We start from the raw sequence: 19,976 nt of genomic DNA, 5'->3' as shown, positions 1-19,976 counted from the left end.
TCCCTGCTTCTCATTCTTATACGGATATCCTTTCACGTGCTCAGTTGAATCGACATGAAAACGAGGCTTGACACACAGGAAGGAGGAAGACTGGATAGGGGCAGCGAATTATGATGCATCACCTTGAGAACCATGTTGTAGGGGACATTTTATACCTCCTGAGGAAGCATGGTGGGCGGGCCATTACTACTTGAAAGAGTGAAGGAATGGTGTTGTGCAACTACACTTCGATGTGTGACTAAATAAAATAATTAGATGCCAGAAGATTTTAAATAATTGTTATTGTTTTTCCAAGTTAAACAAGCAGAAACTTTGACAAAAGATGAAGGCTGAACATTGAAGCTCATTCAGTTATGCCAGAATGTTCTTGAACAAAACAAATAGTATCAGGCTTTATTTAGGGACAACCCTTGAGGTGTATAACATACATTCACATAACAGCAAATTCAGAGCCAGCACCTTGTGACATCCCTGGGAAGATGTCATATCAGATTGATAGATGAAATCGACAAACTGGATTAGGGACATCACATAACCTAAATCCCTAATAGGCTGTGATCCCTACACGTCAGGCAGGTCTTGCCTAGGGGGAGTGCTACCCCAATTCTACTCCCAAGCTGCTACTGCTCACTAGTTCTATCTGCTTCACTTTCCTAGACAGTGCTCTTACAGAGAACTACCCTGTCCTGACTTCACCTCATTCACAAAATCCCTATATCCTTGACTTCACAAAGGATCTCTTCATCCTTGGGTTCTTCCATTGCTGGGACAAGTCCCAGGCTTCCAGCAACATCCACTCCCTCCTGAAGTGGAAGGCAAAAGAGGGAGAGAACATGGTGTGTCTCCTTTATAAGGACTTAAGTAACACTGACACCTCCTGGCCATATCTGGAACTGCCGGGGCACACTTCAAACTGGAAAAGCAAACACTCCCACTCCCGTCTCTCAATTAGGCCCATATCTAAGGTGGCCAAACCAAGGGATTTCCAACAGGAAGATATTTCCAAAACATAAGTGAAATTAATCCTATACACATATACATAAAGATAATGCATTTTAAAAAAAAAAAATCAATTTTGCCTAAAATGTTAAATAAGTTAAATATTTTTGCCTAATCTTAACCTTTTTAAAAAACATTCTTTATCAATTACCATGATATCCAGAGTGTATTTTCACTTGCAGTGTGGAAAGAAGCAGAACAAGGAGACAAATAAAAAAGAAATCATGTAAATTAATAAATTGGTGCCTAAAACCTATTTTAAATCATTACACTGGCTGTGTTAAATGTTATGTTTGTTTTTGGTTTAAAAATCTATACCCTTTTAGGTAAAGATACAAAGCAGGGCAACACTAATAAAGATAATAAATTCACTTTACAGAAACTATATTTAAAATCCAGAGATTAGAAACACATGAGACCTTGGTTTTCCTTAGGAAAAGCTATGGGAATAAACAGCTTAATTGCATTTTGACAGCTGATAAAATGTTTTTTTCCTGTCTGGTATGGAATTGATTTATACAAGTAATGCACTTGATTTGAGCATTTTGTTTAATTACACAAAGAAAAAAAAAACTGCAATTGGAAGGAAGATGGTTTAAGTACTTGGATACATTTTGCCCACACCTTTGCTCTATTTCCTGTGGACTGAACCACAGACTATAGTGACAGTTTCCTGATAACTGCGAGTAGCACCCTGAAGAGGTGGTCATGTTCTCTCACATAAAGAATTGCAACTTGCAGCCCTAGATGGTCCCCATAATGTAGCCCCATATTTTGTCCAAGATCCCGTAATGCTCAGAGGAGCAGACAACCAAGTCTTGAAAAATTCCAAACAAGAATTCAGTACAGGTATGGGACCTGTTTTAAAAAGGCTAATGTAGGTCATTTTTAAAGGATCTCTATCCACAAGTCTGAAGTGGTTCTGGTCTGTGTCTCCTGGTTGTGCATCACTGATAGAGAAGGAACAGTCTCCTGCACTCACTTTCCCAGTGAATATAAAGCGCCCGTTTGTTGTATCAGGGAACTGAGAGGAGTCAGTAGAAGCTGCAACCGGGCCACTATCTCTTCCTTTATACCAGATTCCAATGGCATCTTTGGTTAAGTTATAACCAGGACCAATAATAAAGTTACAGGGGATGAGCACACAGAGTCCCCTCTGCACTGTCACCTCTGCTGGTGCCTCAATTTTTAATCCCTGGTAGATTCTCTGTCTGTTCCTGACACTTCATTCCTGTGGGGAGAAAATATATTGTTCATATAACTAAATTGTAAAATTGAGCCAATATTTCAAACAAAAAGGGCCCCTGATTTACACTATAGAGAGACACACACATATACAAATACAAACACACATGCATAAATAAACACACACACATAGACATTCATACACATACAAACATACATACAAATACATAGACACATACACAAACACACACACACATACCCACACACAAGCACACAAACACCCACGCTTATACACACACACATACATAAACACATATACACACAAACATACACACACACACACACAAGTACACACACACACACACACACACACACACACAAGTACACACACACACTTTAATACACACACACACAGACACAACCTTACACACACAAAAACACATACATATACAAACACACACAAACACACACATATACAGAACACACAAATAGTGATGGGCCAATGGATTCATCAGGCATGAATTTGCGACAAATTTGCACGTTTCGCCGAATTTTGTTGCGAAGTGAAATGGGACAAATTTGCCCATCACTACATACAAATACACACATATAAACACACTTATATACATACACACAATCATACACACAAACACATATACACACATACATACACCCATACTTACACACACACACACACACACACACATATATGCACACATCCATAGACACAATTACATACACACACATATGTACACCCAAACAAACACATTCTTTACACACACACATACATAAAAAAAAAATAACATATATATATAAGCAGCTGGGTTAGTTACAGTATAGATGGGCGATATGTTTCTCCCGGGGGGTTATATAATACAACACCCTGGAACATGGAATAATTAATACAGCTCAAAGCTGCAAGGTAATTGCTACAGCTAAAGTACCTGACTGACCTTGGGACGAAGAGGGACCCCTCCCACCTGAGAGAGAGAGAGAGAGAGAGAGAGAGAGAGAGAGAGAGAGAGAGAGAGAGAGAGAGAGAGAGAGAGAAGAGAGAGAGGGGCAAATTCACTAAGATGCAAAGCGTCGAACGCTAGCGTTAATTCACTAGCGTTTGGCATTTTCGCTACTGCGCAAATTCACTAACGAATGCTGGCGTAGTTTCGCTAGTGTTACTTCGCAACCTTACGCCAGGCGAAGTTTCGCTAGCGACGAAACTACGCAAATTCACTAACTTGCGCAGTGTACTGAACGCTACCTTTTAGGCTAGACTTCCTTCGCCACCTCCGACCTGGCGAAGCGCAATAGAGTAGATAGGGATTGTTTAAAAAAAAGTCAATTTTTTTTCTAAGTCCCAAAAAAACGCTGGCGTGTTTTCTACATGATGGCTGATAGGCTGAAAAAGATCGAAACATTTTTGGGGCTCCCCTTCCTCCCCCCTACATTTCCTGACTCATGGCAACTTACCTAGACAGTGGGCACATGTGTAGGGCAAAATAAAAATTTTATTTGCAGATTTGAAGGTTTTCTAGGCATTTGTAGTGCAGATACGTGTTCCTCCATTGAAATTTGAATTTCGCGCCATATGCAAATTAGCCTTCGCTAGCGTAACTTCGCTTTATATAGCGAATCAACGCTAGCGCAACTTCGCAACCTTATGCTACCCCTGAGCGCAACTTCGGATTTTAGTGAATTTGCGGAGCCCTGGCGAAGTGCGGCGAAGTGCGTCGAAGTTGCGCCTGATGCAACTTCGCATCTTAATGAATTTGCCCCAGAGAGAGAGAGAGAGGGAGAGAGAGAGAGAGAGAGAGAGAGAGAGAGATAGCGTCTGAGCAGGAGCTGCACTGCACATTGAAGGTAGTGATTACCAGAGTTTTGTGTTATATTTTGATTCTTTGTTGTTAAGTTGGTGTTGGGAAAGCCACCAGACTGTAGTTAGGCTGCCAACTGTATTTAGCCAGCGCTCTCGTGCAAGGGTTTATTTTTCCTTGTTTTGATTTATTTGAGTGCTTGTTACTAAAGACTATGTAACAGAATAAACTGCAGGCACTTGCCTTTAAGAGGAGCGACTACTGGGACTGTTTTTTACCCTAAAAGACTGTGGAAAGCGGCCCCAAGACACTGATCCAGGTACCCCTACAGGTCTGGTTGTCACAATATATATACACACATATATATTAACACACACACAAATGCATACATGTGTGTGTATATATATATATATATATATATATATATATATATATATATATATATATATATATATATATATATATATATATATATACATATATACACACACACACACACACACACACACAGACATATGCATACACATGTAAACACACAAAAACACATACACAAACATATAATCACATACATATCTACACACACGCATATACATACATATATACAGTACACTCAAACACATATATACATGCTTACAAACACACTTAGGGGCATATTTATCAAGGGTCGAATTTCGAATTGAAAAATCTTTGAAATTCGATTTCAAAAAGACTAACCGAAATTAAGGTTTTTTTTGGTTGAATAGGTCAGTTTTTGATCGAATTGGTCCGTATTTGAATCGTACGATTAGCTAATTCGATCTAATTTGTTTTGACGTTTTTCCCAAAAAAAACTTTTTTCCCATTTCACACCAAATTGACTCCAAATTGACTCCAAATGGGTTCTAGGAGGTCCCCCATAGACTGAAACAGCAATTCGGCAAGTTTTAGATGGCGAATGGTCGAAGTCGAGACAGTACATGATAAATTCAGAATCAAATTTGGACTATTCCCTAGTCGAAGTACACAAAAAATAGCTCAAAATTCTATTTTTTTTTTTTTTTGAAAATTCACCTCGACCTTTAATAAATCTGCCCCTTACAAACACACACAATCTTATACACAAGCACACATACATACATACATACATACACACATACATACATACACACATATACACTGTGACATGCCTCTGGTCTGCAAATGTACTTTTTGGGGGAATTAGCGCTTAGTAGGCAGGTAGTGTAGGATTTGGAGCTTAGAGACATGGACACCAAGGTTTAGGACAAAACACAGGTTTATTAAGCACTGGACATTCCCAACAAAAAGGCAACAGAAAAATGTTCAGGTTACAGTTCAACTTCACTGTAGAACATGCAGGGTACAGTTCAGCAAATACACTGCAAAACATTCAGGTTTTCCCCCCCTCACCATCAAGGGAAACTCTCTCTCTTGCACTTTGAGTTGTGCTCACACAGCCCTTTTACATTACCAGGTAGATCCTCTCTCAGCTGCCACTTAATTACCTGGCTGAGAGGGAATATTAACCCTACCTGAGCTGAGTATCCCATTGCAACACCTATCTTGCAGTTTAAATGCACTCTTTTCCATGTACTTTCCTGCAAGTCAGTGGCGTTTTCCAAATACTCTGTCACAACACATATACACACATACATACACTTACCCACACACACAATCTTATACACAAAAACACATAAATACACACATACATACACAAACACGCATACACACACACACACATATATAAACACACACTCAAACATACAAGCACACACACCTACATACACACACAATCTTATACACAAACACACATAAATACACACATATACACACATACTAGGGATGCACCGAATCCAGGATTCGGTTCGGGATTCGGCAGAGGATTCGGCCTTTTTCAGCAGGGTTCGGATTCGGCCGAATCCTTCTGTCCGGCCGAACCAAATCCGAATCCTAATTTGCATATGCAAATTAGGGGCAGAGAGGGAAATCACGTGACTTTTTGTCACAAAACAAGGAAGTAAAAAATGTTTCCCCCTTCCCATCCCTAATTTGCATATGCAAGTTCGTGAAGGATTCGGGGGTTTGGCCGAATCCAAAATAGTGGATTCGGTGCATCCCTAACACATACATACACAAAAACACATATACACACACGCATATACACACACACACATAAATAAACACAAAAGAAGCAAATCCGGCTCTAAGCATTTGCTTAATCTTAATAAATGCGACAATAGTGCGGGTATCGATTCAAACTAAATAGCTTAATGCAGATTGAACCCTGCTCACCGTAAACATTGGTTGGTCCGGGTGCACTATGCCCCGGACCCCACTCTTTAATCTGAACACCGGGTACTCCTAGTCCGCTGTGCAAGAGTTTACACACTTAAAGACAATCCTTGGAATCTTACCCTGCAGGAGAAGTGACCCGGGTGCAGCCAGCCCCGAGTCCGTCACTAGGAGGGAACGTCAAAAGGTCCAACAGTAAATTTGTAGGCCGCGCACTCCTGGGTATCAGCAAAGATCGCTCGTCTCCAAATTATTTAAAAAGGTAAATTCTTTATTAAGACATACAATCAAATAACCATAGCGTCTGAGGTCTGACGCGTTTTGTGACAACACACTTCCTCAGAGACCTCATTTCCTGTCACATGACACCGCGTTTAAATCCCTCCCAGCACACCTGTACATTAATTAAGACACCGAAAAACCGTTTTTTTTTTTAAATTCACTAAAACTCGCGTCAGTTATAAAAAATAAATGCTAAGTAGGAAAAATTCCATAAGTTAGTTCTTTGATTGGTATAATATATAAACATGAACCATATAATCTAAATTTCATATCTTGGAAAATTACAAAACTTCATTCGTGTGACATACAATTTGCTTTAATCCATAATTCATTTGTAGAATATATAGTGAATAAAGTAGCCCCTCTTGTAAAATATAAGGATACTATTAGTTACCGAGGAGTTTCGAGGCCGAAGGCCGAGTGTTTTTATACAGGTCATGGAACTCCGAGGTAACTTCTAATATCCTCATATTTTGCAACTGGGGGTACTTTATTTATTATAATACACAAATTTTAGTGAGTCATGTGACAGAAATGACATCAGAACTCACCGTTTATAACTGATGACATCACTACTCACCGTTTATAAGGATATAATTTACAGGATATTCATGGCTTTTGTGTATTATAATTTAATATAACTACTACTATTTGGAGACTTATATGTAAAAATATTGTAACTATTTCATCTTTTCTTATTCACAAAGCGATCATGCAACAAAGTATAAATATGTAATATATAATGCCACTAGACATACACAGTGTTACCATATAAAATGGGTTATTATAGTTAAAAGTAACAACTGATGTCAAAGACTGAATTTAGCCCTTCAGGTTGTCTGGTGTGTAATTGGAATATCCATTTAATTTCTGGTTTTAAAACTTGAGCTTGTAAATCACCACCTCTAGGGCCCAGATTCACTCTTTCTATTCCCTGCACTGACATCCATTTAATATTTCCACCACTGCACTCCCTGAAATGTCTTGCCACGGGAGTATTCGCTTTTTCTGATTTAATGTCATTAATATGCTCACGTATCCTATTCTTTCGATTTCTGATCGTACAACCTACATATTGTTTAAGGCACTTTGAACATGTTATAAGTTATACTACTGACTTGGTATTCCAGTTGATATAGCTCCTAATTTGATATGTTTCCTTCGTTACACTACAGGTAAAGATCTCCGATGCCTGAACCACTTCACAAGTGACACATCTCTTTGCTCCACATTTGAACATTCCAACATTATCCAGCCATGTGTTTGATCTAGTTTCCTTATTATACATGCTAGGTGCTAGTTTCATACCCAATGTCGGAGCCCTCCTTGCCACTACCTGGATACCTGGCTCTAAAAGTTGCCTAAATATTGGATCCCCATATAATATAGGAAGATGTCTATTCAATATATGTTTGATCCTATTAAATTGCATACTGTATCTTGTGCTTATTACTATTTTTTTCCTTTCATTTTTCTTCTGTGTATCTCTTCTCATTAGGGATGTAGCGAACCGCCGAGTATGTGTTCGCGAACGCCGTTCGCGAACACCGGCAAAAAATGCGAACAGTTCGCGAACTGTTCGCGAACTTCGAACATCCGAAAATCATTCGATTCGAACGATCGAAGGATTGTAATCGTTCGATCGAACGATTTTCGTTCGAATCGAACGAAAATCGTTCGATTTTAGCGCTCGAATGGTCGAACGATTTTGACGCGAACGCCTATTGGCGAACGTCGCGCGACGTTCGCGAACTTGCGGCGGACGTGAAGAGTCGAAGTTCGCGTGAACTAGTTCGCCGGCGAACAGTTCGCTACATCCCTACTTCTCATTACTTTTCCATCTTCTCCAGACTGACTCTCTGTGCCACATTGATTTATTCTGTCCTTACTTTCCAATCCAATTCAAGTGCAGAAAGAAAGGCCTTCTGTAAACCCTCAAGTTTGTATCCTTTGCATAGGACATTATCCCTTATGTACTTCTCCACTGTACTACAGTTTCTGCGTAATCGCAGAAACTGTCCCCTAGGGATTCCATCATTGAAATGACGTGGATGACAGGAGTCTGCCCTCAATAAGGAGTTCCCTGCAAAGGACTTAACATAGACAGTTGTCAAAACCCTACCATTCTCCTCACTAATCCAGAGATCTAGATAAGCAATATTCTTCTTGTTGAAATTATAGGTAAATTTTAGATTTAGAGTCTCATCATTCAGACTGTTGATGAATTCCCCAAACAGGGTGTCACCCTCTGCCCACACGAACAGAAGGTCGTCAATGTAATGACGGTAAGTGACAACATGCCGGAGGAGTGGATGGTCCCCTCCAAGGACGTGGGTTTCTTCCCACCATCCCATGTATAAGTTAGCATAGGTCGGTGCGAACCGTGCCCCCATGGCCGTCCCACGCCTCTGGAGGTAAAAAACACCCCCGAACATGAAATAGTTATGTGTAAGGAGGTACCATAAGGCCTCCAAAATGAAATGTTTGAAATGTTTGACTCCCTCCGAGTAGCTAAAAAACCAAATATAATTAATAAATATTGGCACCAAGTTGCCTACCATCGATAGACTGCAATAGGATATCAAAACCATTTATGGAAAGCAAAAATGGCTTTTTCACATGCAGAACATGTAAAGGTTGCAAAACCAGTGAAATTAATGAGAGGAAAGTGCATAAATTCATATCCAATGTTACGAAAGAAGAATTCAGTATAAAAACAATCATAACATGTAATAGCAAGAATATTATCTATTTATTACAGTGCCCCTGCAATTTGCAGTACATAGGAAGGACAAACAGAACATTGAAAATTAGAATAAGGGAACATATGAATAATATTAAAAAAGGGCTATTGACACATAGGGGCAGATTCACTAACTTCGAGTGAAGGATTCGAATGAAAAAAACTTCGAATTTCAAAGTATTTTTTGGGTACTTCGACCATCGAATTGGTTAAATTCGTTCGAATTCGAACGAAATCGTACGATTTGAACGATTCGAAGTAAAAAATCGTTCGCCTATTCGACCATTCGATAGTCAAAGTACTTTCCCTTTAAAAAAAACTTCGACCCCCTACTTCGGGAGATAAAACCTACCGAAGTCAATGTTAGCCTATGGGGAAGGTCCCCATAGGCTTGCTAAACTTTTTTTGATCGAAGGATATTCATTCGATCGTTTGATTAAAATCCTTCGAATCATTCGATTCGAAGGATTTAATCGTTCGATCGAACGAAAAATCCTTCGATCGTTCGAGCGAACGTTTAGCGCTAAATCCTTCGACTTCGATATTCGAAGTCGAACGATTTCAATTCGAGGGTCGAATTTCGAAGTTTTTTTAACTTCGAAATTCGACCCTTAGTGAATCTGCCCCATAGTGTGTCGGCTCATTTTAAAACTCACCATAATTCAGACCCTTCATTATTAAAGTTTATAGGTATTGTACAAAAGAAGAAACATTGGAGAGGAAATGATATTGTACAGACTATATCACGAGAGGAAACGTATTGGATACACAAACTTAAAACATTAACTCCAAAGGGCCTGAATATAGAAATCGATTTAAAATGTTTTTTAACGCAATAAGCTTTTCATGAATTTGATTCACCTTTACCCTCTTAATCATGTATTACTTAATTATATTTCATTGTTAGTTTTAATGTATTTATTGAACATAAATTAATTGTGATCGTTTTTAACCATATGGTATTGCCACAAATTAGCTAATTAGCCAATTAGGCTAATGTGTTTAAACCTCTATTTAATCTATGACGTGAAAATCTTAAATTGATCCCTAAACCTTTGCTGAAAAGTTTGTTCTCTAATATACCGGACCGCTGAGTTGGTAAAGCAGAGAGAGACGAGCCACGAGATCGACACGAACGCCAACATACGTGCAGAGACGCCGCAATCATCTGATCCAGCAGCCGCTCCGAATAGGTGACACTGCTTCTTGTCCGCCGACAAGGGAGCGCAACATCGGATGACACGGCACCTCTAGGAGTACACGCTAAATCCCAAGCTCTCTCTTCACTACCATCTGGTAAGTGTAAAACATCTCACAGGGCCGACACCTGCGGCTCTGACAATATAACATCATTTGAAGCCTCTGTATTTCAGGATTACATCGGAGACGATATACACGCATTTAAAACATCAAATATGTGAGCAGTTCCATAGAAAGTTTTTTAAGCTATCTATTCCAGGCGTACTACTCTATATATTTGTCTCTCTATCTAGGTTCCTGGGAACTACCTCTTCAGCATTAATTAGCGCACTCTACCCTAAAATATACCCATTTGAACATAGTGGACAGGTGGATCCACAAAAAACAGTGGTGCAGCTTTAATAAATATAATTAGGGGGCAGATGTAAGAAGGGTCGAATATCGAGGGTTAATTAACCCTCGATATTCGACCAGGAACTAAAATCGTTCGACTTCGAATATCGAAGTCGAACGATTTAGCGCAAATCCTACGATCAAAGGATTATTCGTTCGATCGAACGATTAAATCCTTCGAATCGAACGATTCGAAGGATTTTAATCCAACGATCGAAGGAATATCCTTCGATCAAAAAATCTCAGGCAAGCCTATGGGGACCTTCCCCATAGGCTAACATTGACTTCGGTAGCTTTTAGCTGCCGAAGTAGGGGGTCGAAGTTTTTCTTAAAGAGACAGTACTTCGACTATCGAATGGTCGAATAGTCGAACGATTTTTAGTTCGAATCGTTCAATTCGTAGTCGAAGTCGTAGTCGAAGGTCGAAGTAGCCCATTCGATGGTCGAAGTAGCCCAAAAAACACTTCCAAAATCGAAGTTTTTTTAATTCGAGCTTTGTAAATGTGCCCCTAGGTGTCTGCGCAAAGCTCAACCCCACATAGCACAAATATTTCTTTATAGTTAATAATTAATTGTAAAATGATTGTAAATTTGAGTGATTTGTTGAGGGGGATAGTCACTCAGTGAGTCTTGCTGATTGTTGGCAGATTCAATGTGCTGTACGTATCCTGAGATTGAGTCTTCAGTGTCTAAAACGATATGAAAGAATTATAAAGAGTGAGATTCAATATGACAATGAGAGATTCTATATCAACAAACTTTATATATAAATTCCAGGTAATATGTTATAATTCATGGCTTCCCTGTCAAAATTCAAGGGCCACTATATGTTTATATTTTCCTGCTGAATGACGTACAGTACATGTAATTATTTATACATGAATAAGTAGATTTAGGGAAAGTAACAGTATATTTTGGTCCAGTTCAAAGTATTGTCCTCCAGGGCCACTAGACCATCTCCACTTCTGGCTTCTTGTTAGTGACTTATAACACAGTAAAAGGTCTATAGGAGGTGAAAAGGCACATTGGGGCTCATTTATCAACACTGGGCAAATTTGCCCATGGGCAGTTACCTATAGCAACCAGTCAGTGATTAGCTTTTTGAAACCAGCTGCAAGTAAAACAATGAATGCAGCAATTTGATTGGTTGTCACGGGTTACTGCCCATGGGCAAATTTGCTCAGTGTTGATAAATGAGCCCCATTGTGTCCGGAGAGTAGGCAATACTGAAGCTTTTAGTGGAGTAAGTAACATCTTCATTGACACTAGGCAGTGGGAAAGGTAGAGGGAAATAATTATTATACACAGACTGCTGTTAATATTTTCATCACACATTTCCTACCTCATATGTAGACTCTTCAGCCTTTGGCTTGGGACCTTCTCTTGTTTCACCTTAATGAATCATAATACAAAGGTGTCAGGTTGCATCACTTTAGGTAATGATTTTGAATACACCTGTGAGCATATAATATAACAAAATATATATTTCCAAATTCGCTGCATCAAAGGAGCAGTGTTTTTTTACTTTTTTTGTTCAAACCTCTCTTTAATCTACCCTGTACCACCATAAGCTAAAAGAAAGGTCTAACTTGCCTTTAGAGTTGGAACCCTTAGCTCATAACAAGGTCACAGTAATATAGAAACATTGTGGTCATCCTGCTATAGTTCCTGGGCAAAAAGCCACTCCTGGCTAAGAGCGAATTTCTGTTGAAATTCGGCTTTTCTAGTGTAGAGAGTGCAGTTTCGTTCTCAGCAGTAGCGATGCGCCCCTCCCCTCCCCCCCCCGGACCCCCGTCGAGGTTTTCAGGTAAGCACAATGGGCAGGGGAGGGTGCCATTTTCAGCGCCACCTCAGGTGGCATCACAAGCTGAAATGCACCTGGTTCCAGGGGTACCCAGGGCACAAATAAGCACTCACCCCAAATCTCCCCCTAACTGGCCTTCCTGCTGGGCCCCCTTAGCTCATAACAAAATTACAGATATATAGAAACATTGGGGTAACAGTCACCCTGCTATAGTTCCAGGAGTACCCAGGGCACAAATAATCACTCACCCCAAATCTCCCCCTAACTGGCCTTCAGTCTGGACCCCCTTACCTCATAACAAGGTTACAGATATATAGAAACATTGGGGTAACAGTCACCCAGCTATAGTTCCAGGGGTACCCAGGGCACAAATAAGCACTCACCCCAAATCTCCCCCTAACTGGCCTTCCTGCTGGGCCCCCTTAGCTCATAACAAAATTACAGATATATAGAAACATTGGGGTAACAGTCACCCTGCTATAGTTCCAGGAGTACCCAGGGCACAAATAATCACTCACCCCAAATCTCCCCCTAACTGACCTTCAGTCTGGACCCCCTTACCTCATAACAAGGTTACAGATATATAGAAACATTGGGGTAACTGTCACCCTGCTATAGTTCTAGGGGTATCCAGGGCACAAATAAACACTCACCCCAAATCTCCCCCTAACTGGCCTTCGGACTGGGCCCCCTTAGCTCATAACAAGGTTACAGATATATAGAAACATTGGGGTAACTGTCACCCTGCTATAGTTCCAGGGGTAGCCAAAATGCACCCTAATGTAGAGCAAGAGTGTCAAATTAACACTGACCCATAATCTTATCCAGGCTGGTATTGAGGCTTGGCCCCTGCTTTTTGGTCCACGTAATATTGAAAACTTTAAGGAAACAACATTGATTGTTAGTGTATATGTAACCTTGAACTAAAGTCCATCCATAGTGGCAACAAGGGATATTGTTAATACATTGGGAGGGACACATGCTATTAGGATGCAAGATAAGAGTTAACACTCTCAGACTAAAAATGTGTACATATACTGAGATTTCTCCTATCCACAATATTCTCAAGATCCAAAAAAATTCAAAAACATTTTAGAATAGGTATGTGTGAAGCTCACATTAAAATCATTCATATTTAGGTTATTCACAAAGGAGATCAAATCTTGCTCATTCCCTTTCCAGATCATTTGATCGAGTGCAGCTCAATTAGATCTCACCTCTGGTGGGGGAAACAAAATCAGATGGCAGGTGCCTTTAAGATCATATCCCTCCTAGATACAAGTTCCTTATTGGTATAACTGTTTTATTTCTTAAGGTCAGAGGATGGAGAGATCCGCTCGTTTGGAGATGTCGCCAAACGAGCGGATCTCCCTCCGATATGCCCGCCTTGAGGTGGGCAATAGTGACTGATCCGATCGTGGGCCCTAGGGCCCAAAGATCAGATCCTAACGATGCACAAACGGGCGGTCGGATCGTGGGACCGCATCAACGAATAGATGCGGCCACGATCCGATGGGATTTTCTGTCCCAACCGATCGAGATCTGGCCGACTTTCCACCAGATCTCGATCGGTGAAGCCCGTCGGGGGGCCCCATACACGGGCCAATAAGCTGCCGACACAGTTTGTCGGCAGAATTTTTCGGCCCGTGTATGGCCACCTTAACACATGTTTGAAAAAAGATATTGTTTGAAATACTAAATAATATCTGCATTCTGTATTTCCATTTTACCTTTCTCTGGCATTTTCCTGGTCCTTTTCAGGTACCAAAAACCTCCCAGGCCCATCAGAGCTAAAATGAAAATATTTCCAGCCACCATTGCAGGAATCACTTTGGAATCCAAACACGTTTCCTTGGGATCTAAAGAAGAACATGGAGTGAAATACATTTCTTTTCTTCAACATCTACTGTAGGACTACAAGTGTTCCGAGTTTTCAAAATCTTCAAATAAAATTAAATACATTTCTGCAGTGGATCAAATTGTCTTTTTAAAATGGAAACCTTGTCTGGTTGTCATCTTATTGTGGAATCCTCATCATCATTAAAACTGGGTGCAAATTATATTCCCATCATGCATGCTTAGTTGGTAATTCATTTATATGCACTCTACATGACATGAGCTTCTCCACAGTGTGAAGGGATTGGGGAAAGACTTCATGTTATTCAATTCCCAAACTAAGTACAGGTATGGGACCTGTTATCCAGAATGCTTGGGACCTGGGGTTTTCCAGATAATGGATCTTCCCCTAATTTGGATCTTCATGCCTTAAGTCTTCTAGAAAATCATGTAAACATTAAATAAACCCAATAGGCTGGATTTTGCTTCCAATAAGGATTAATTATTTCTTAGTTGGGATCAAGTACAAGATATTGTTTTATTATTACAGTGAAAAAGGAAATTATTTTTAAATATATGGATTATTTGGATAAAATGAGTCTATTATGCACTGCACATTATATAATAAGATGAATAACTACCTGTAGGTCCTACAGCCCAAGAAAATATACAGTGAGTTGTTATTGCACTTCAAGGGAATAGAGACTTGCACCCCAAGTATTTAGATACACTAAGAACAGTGGATACAAGTTTCCAAAGCACATTATACACAGTAAAACCATGAATACTGACACGTCCAGCACATTATACAGTGAGAGGTGTGGGTACTGATTCTCAAAGCATTTTATACAGTAAAGACAGTGGGGCTCATTTATCAGCACTAGGCAGTAACCCATAGATTATTTTTTTTTACACAGTTTTATGTAAAATAATGAAAGCAAGAACTTGATTGGTTGACATGGGTTATTGCCCGGGTGTAAATTATCTCCAGCATTAATAAATAAGCCCCTGTGAGAACTAATACTCCAAATCACATTATATACAGTGAGAGGCAGAGGGTATTGATACCCAAGTACAATATTTAGTAAGACATAGTATATACATTATTTATACAGAACATTTATGCCCCACATTGACTTTTCTTTCTATCAAGGTCTCCCTTTCCTCTTCTGCTTCTCTGTTCTCGTCCAGCTGTCCCTTTACCTTCTTTAATACCCTCTTCTTCTTCTAACACAGATATTTTCTCTAAATCCTTCTGTATTTCATGTTATCTTTAATTCCCAACATTTCTTTCTGCACCTTCATATATTGTCCTTCACAATTTTGTTTTTCCACCATCTTCCCCACAACACCAGTCTCCTGTACCCATATCTTAATTTCCAATTTTTTCTGCCCTTATTCTTCTGTTTTGCCATTTTTGAGCTGCTTCTTTTGCTGTGTCCCCCCCCCATTATTTTTTAGTCTCTGTCATCTCCCTTCCACTGTTTGACTCTCTCCCCTTTTATGTCCCATTTTAATCTCTGCACCCACTTCTTGCCAGCAGTGCAACCCCACACACTATCATGATTATTATGATCCCCCTGCCAATTCTTCCACCAGCCTATCACGGGTAATAGAAAAGCTTTGTGCAGCAGCAAATGTTTCTCATTTGTCATTACTGCTGGTCATGCTCTGGGATTGGCTGTTGAGACTGGATCGTGTGCAGGAGATTTAACTTCGAACCTACTGTAAAATTCCCAGTCCCACTGCACTGATGGGAGAGTAAATAGAGGGGAATTTCTTTATGTTGGTATATGGTGGTGCCCAGCCAGGCCTCCAGAGAATCAATGAACCACTAAAGAAAGAAAAGGACTGGTAAGCCTAATATATACACAGTATAGTTTAGTATTGTGTAGATATGTGCACAATACTAAATCTAGTGCAAAGTACTATAGTCTCAGTACTATTATACATTGTATTAACCCTCAATGACTGACATGGTCAGCTTCAAAGAGTGAAAATGGAGGAAACCTACAAAACAGCAATGGAGAAGGGACATATATACCATAAGTTACAATACACAGCCTGTCTCTATTTTCAGACTCTAATTAGTCTAAATACAAAGAGACCCTTTAAAATAATCAGTAGCAGAAAGGCCCAATATGTATATGGGTTTATATTGTTTTTATTTTCACTCACCTGTCACAGAAACAGTTGGTTGGATATTTAGGAAGCTGACTCTTAGATTATCTCTATCCTCAAGTCTGAACCAGTACTGGTCAGTGTCTCCTGGTTGTGCATCACTGATAGAGAAGGAACAGTCTCCTGCACTCACTTTCCCAGTGAATATAAAGCGCCCGTTTGTTGTATCAGGGAACTGAGAGGAGTCAGTAGAAGCTGCAACTGGACCATTTGGATGTCCATTATATCCTTTATACCAGATTCCAATGGCATCTTTGGTTAAGTTATAACTGGGGCCAACAGTAAAGTTACAGGGGATGAGCACACAGAGTCCCCTCTGCACTGTCACCTCTGCTGGTACCTCAATTGTAAACCCTATGGGAAAGAGAAAATATCTGTTCATTAAGGTCATATTTAGAATAAACAAAAAAAAAACAGTCAGTGGGGCTCATTTATCAACACTGGGCAAATTTGCCCACGGGCAGTTACCTATAGCAACCAATCAGTGATTAGCTTTTTAAAGCCAGCTGTAAGTAGAACAATGAATGCAAGCAATCTGATTGGTTGTCATGGTTTATTTGCTCAGTGTTGATAAATGACCCCCAGTGTCTTGTAATAAGCTGCATACCCAAAGTAGTATCAATTCCTTACTGTATGTAATCTGCTCTACTTGTTATTGAGCAAGTCTTACAGGAATTACCGCTAGATGAGGGAAATAGTATTTTCTTGGGTCTGTCTAGTTCGGTCTTCCATCACCAAACAGCAGTGGAAATATATGGGCAACAATAACAGGGTTTGGGTTAGTTTGGGGTTCACTGCATGAAGGAAAGCAAATTCATGGGGACAGAAACCTGTTTATGAGATACAAGTAGTGGAAGGTTATGAGGAAAGAGAGGAGGCTGCTAGTTTTGTATGTGCTGGTATGAGACATATTATCCAGAAAGCTCAGGACCTTTAGTTTTCTGGATAATGGATCCTTTCATAATTTGGATCTTCATATGAAATAAACCCAATAAGCTGGTTTTGCTTCCATTAAAGGACTGATTATATCTAGGATTGGATCAAGCACGAGGTACTGTTTAATTACTACAGAGAAAAAGGAAATCATTTCTAAAATTTGGAATATTTGGATAACATGGAGTCTATGGGAGATGCCCTTTCTGTAATTCAGAGCTTTCTGGATAATGGGGTTTCCAGATAATGTGTATAGAAAAACATGATGAAAGGAAGACTCACATTCAACATTCAAGGTGATGCTTGTTGTAGCAGACTCATGTTTATAAGTCACAGTGCAGGTTAAGGAGGAAAAATGGTCACTCAGTGATGGAGTGAAAGTGATATTTGACCAGTAGGTGACAGTCCCATCTTGGTGCCTCAATGTATTATTCTGTGTATTTTCTGTATTTACACTTCCTTCCCATGTGAAGGTTGGAGAGAGCCCAGGACAGTGTGTAGGAGCAGTGCAAGTCACAGTCACTTCTTCACCAGCGGTCAGATACTTGGTGGGAGATATATCAGGTTCTTTTAGGTCTGTAAGATTATTGGCAAAGACTGAAACATAATTCACAAAAGCAACTCATTTGTGGTCTGTATCTTGTGCTACCGCTTATGTTGTGTTACAGGTTTATTAGCACAATCAGCTCAGTCTTAAAGAAAGAGCAAAGAATATTATTCCACTGTCATTATTCAACTGTCATTATTCAACCTGCCAGAAATACAAGATTTTATTACAGTTAATAATGCTTAGAAATTGCAATAACTTTGGCTTAAGATAACAGAAAATATGGTTATGACAATGATCAGCCAATTTAATACTGAAAAGTGAACCTGATACGGCTGCCAATACACACGCTCCACAGTAATTATAAGTTCAGACGTGTGCTGCAGACTGCAATGCTTTTGTCACCATTCCTGTGTTTAAAGGGAACGTCAACCTAAAATATAATGTTTTGCCTAATAAAAGAAAACATATTTCTAAGCAACTTTTCAATACACATTCATTACAATATTCTTTGATTTTTAAGTTAATTGTGTATGTAAAGCTATTGAAAGAAGTGTCTGTCCTTTTCTATTCTCTGCACTGGTGGTTCAGACTGCTGACACAATGTAAGACAAGGCAGCTGATTAACAGACCTGTATTTGCTTTAGAACTAAGGGGGTTATTTATTCAAATCTCAAAGATATTTAGTTTTTTCCTGCTGGAAAACAAAGGGAAAAAAAACCTCAATGTTTTTTTGAGATTTATTATACCCTGATGCTAGGAAAAAATTCACATCTGAAAATCCTCTATCTCAGACCTGTAAAGGTCTGAGATAGGGAGAATGGGAGAAGCACCTATCTAAATTTGAAGTTTTCAGGGTCTGAGCTGGGTTAGCATGAAAATCTGACGTTTTGGGGGTTTTCGGGACAAAAACTTGAAAATTTTGAGCAATTACGGAAAAAAAGTGAAAAGTGATTAGGGTTTTCGTTTTTTTGAGTTTTTCTGCGATCCAATTAAATCAAGTTTTTTAATAATAAATAAGCTAAAATGGGGCATGGGAGTTTGGTTGTTTGTTTTTTAAATAAAATATGAGATACATTTTGATTTTATTAAATAACCCCCTAAGACTTTTGCAACGTTGTTTAAAAAATGACTTCCAGGATTTCAGCAAATGTTGCTTTGAATAGCGACCCCTTTAACAAATAACGTTAAAAGGGTTGTTTACAATTGAATTAACTTTTAGTATGATGTAGGAGTGATATTCTGAGACAATTTGCAATTGGTTTTCATTTTTTATTGTTTGTGTTTTTTGAGTTATTTAGCTTTTTATTCAGCAGCTCTCCAGTTTGTAATTTCAGCAATGTTGTTGCTAGGGTCCAAATGACCCTAGCAACCTTGCCCTGATTTGAATAACAGTCTGGAATATGAATAGCAGAGGCCTGAATAGAAAGATCAATAATAAAAGTAGCAATAACAATACATTTATAGTCTTACAGAAAATTTTGTGATGGGGTCAGTGACCCTCATTTGAAATCTGGAAAAAGTCAGAAAATGAAGATAAATAATTCACAAACCATAAAAAATTTAAATTGAAGATCAAGTGAAAAGTTGCTTAGAATTAGCCTTTCTATAGCATACTTAAAGTTAATGTATCTATAAACCAACCCTTTAAAGCGCTGAAAATTTTTAATAAATGGATATGGGAAAGATTTTTTTGGGGGATTGACTTGCCCTTTAACCTTTACAATCTAAAATGTGTAGCATGTAGATTTTGTTTGTGGTATTTACATTGTG

At 39.2% G+C, this 19,976-nt stretch overlaps 1 protein-coding gene across 3 annotated transcripts in view; it reads right to left on the bottom strand.

The window, feature by feature from the left end:
• Positions 1 to 1,476: 1,476 nt before the first annotated feature.
• Positions 1,477 to 19,976, bottom strand: part of LOC108695948 (sialic acid-binding Ig-like lectin 12) — a 31,692-nt gene continuing 13,192 nt past the window's right edge. For 2 of the 3 annotated variants that reach the window (XM_041569715.1, XM_018224895.2), the window contains 5 exons: positions 17,939 to 18,232; positions 16,721 to 17,077; positions 14,437 to 14,565; positions 12,245 to 12,294; positions 11,351 to 11,591 (listed from right to left, as the gene is read on the bottom strand). In XM_041569715.1, the coding sequence (XP_041425649.1) occupies positions 11,523 to 11,591; positions 12,245 to 12,294; positions 14,437 to 14,565; positions 16,721 to 17,077; positions 17,939 to 18,232 (899 nt within the window). In that variant the 3' untranslated portion in view covers positions 11,351 to 11,522. Of the gene's footprint in view, positions 2,180 to 11,350; positions 11,592 to 12,244; positions 12,295 to 14,436; positions 14,566 to 16,720; positions 17,078 to 17,938; positions 18,233 to 19,976 lie in introns of those variants that run through there. The other variant, XM_041569716.1, reaches the window with a different exon arrangement.

This window comes from Xenopus laevis, chromosome 7L (genome assembly GCF_017654675.1).
Source record: "Xenopus laevis strain J_2021 chromosome 7L, Xenopus_laevis_v10.1, whole genome shotgun sequence".
NCBI lineage: Eukaryota > Metazoa > Chordata > Amphibia > Anura > Pipidae > Xenopus > Xenopus laevis.
The sequence above is the reverse complement of the archived record's forward strand: the minus strand, read 5'-3'. Positions and strand labels throughout refer to the sequence as shown.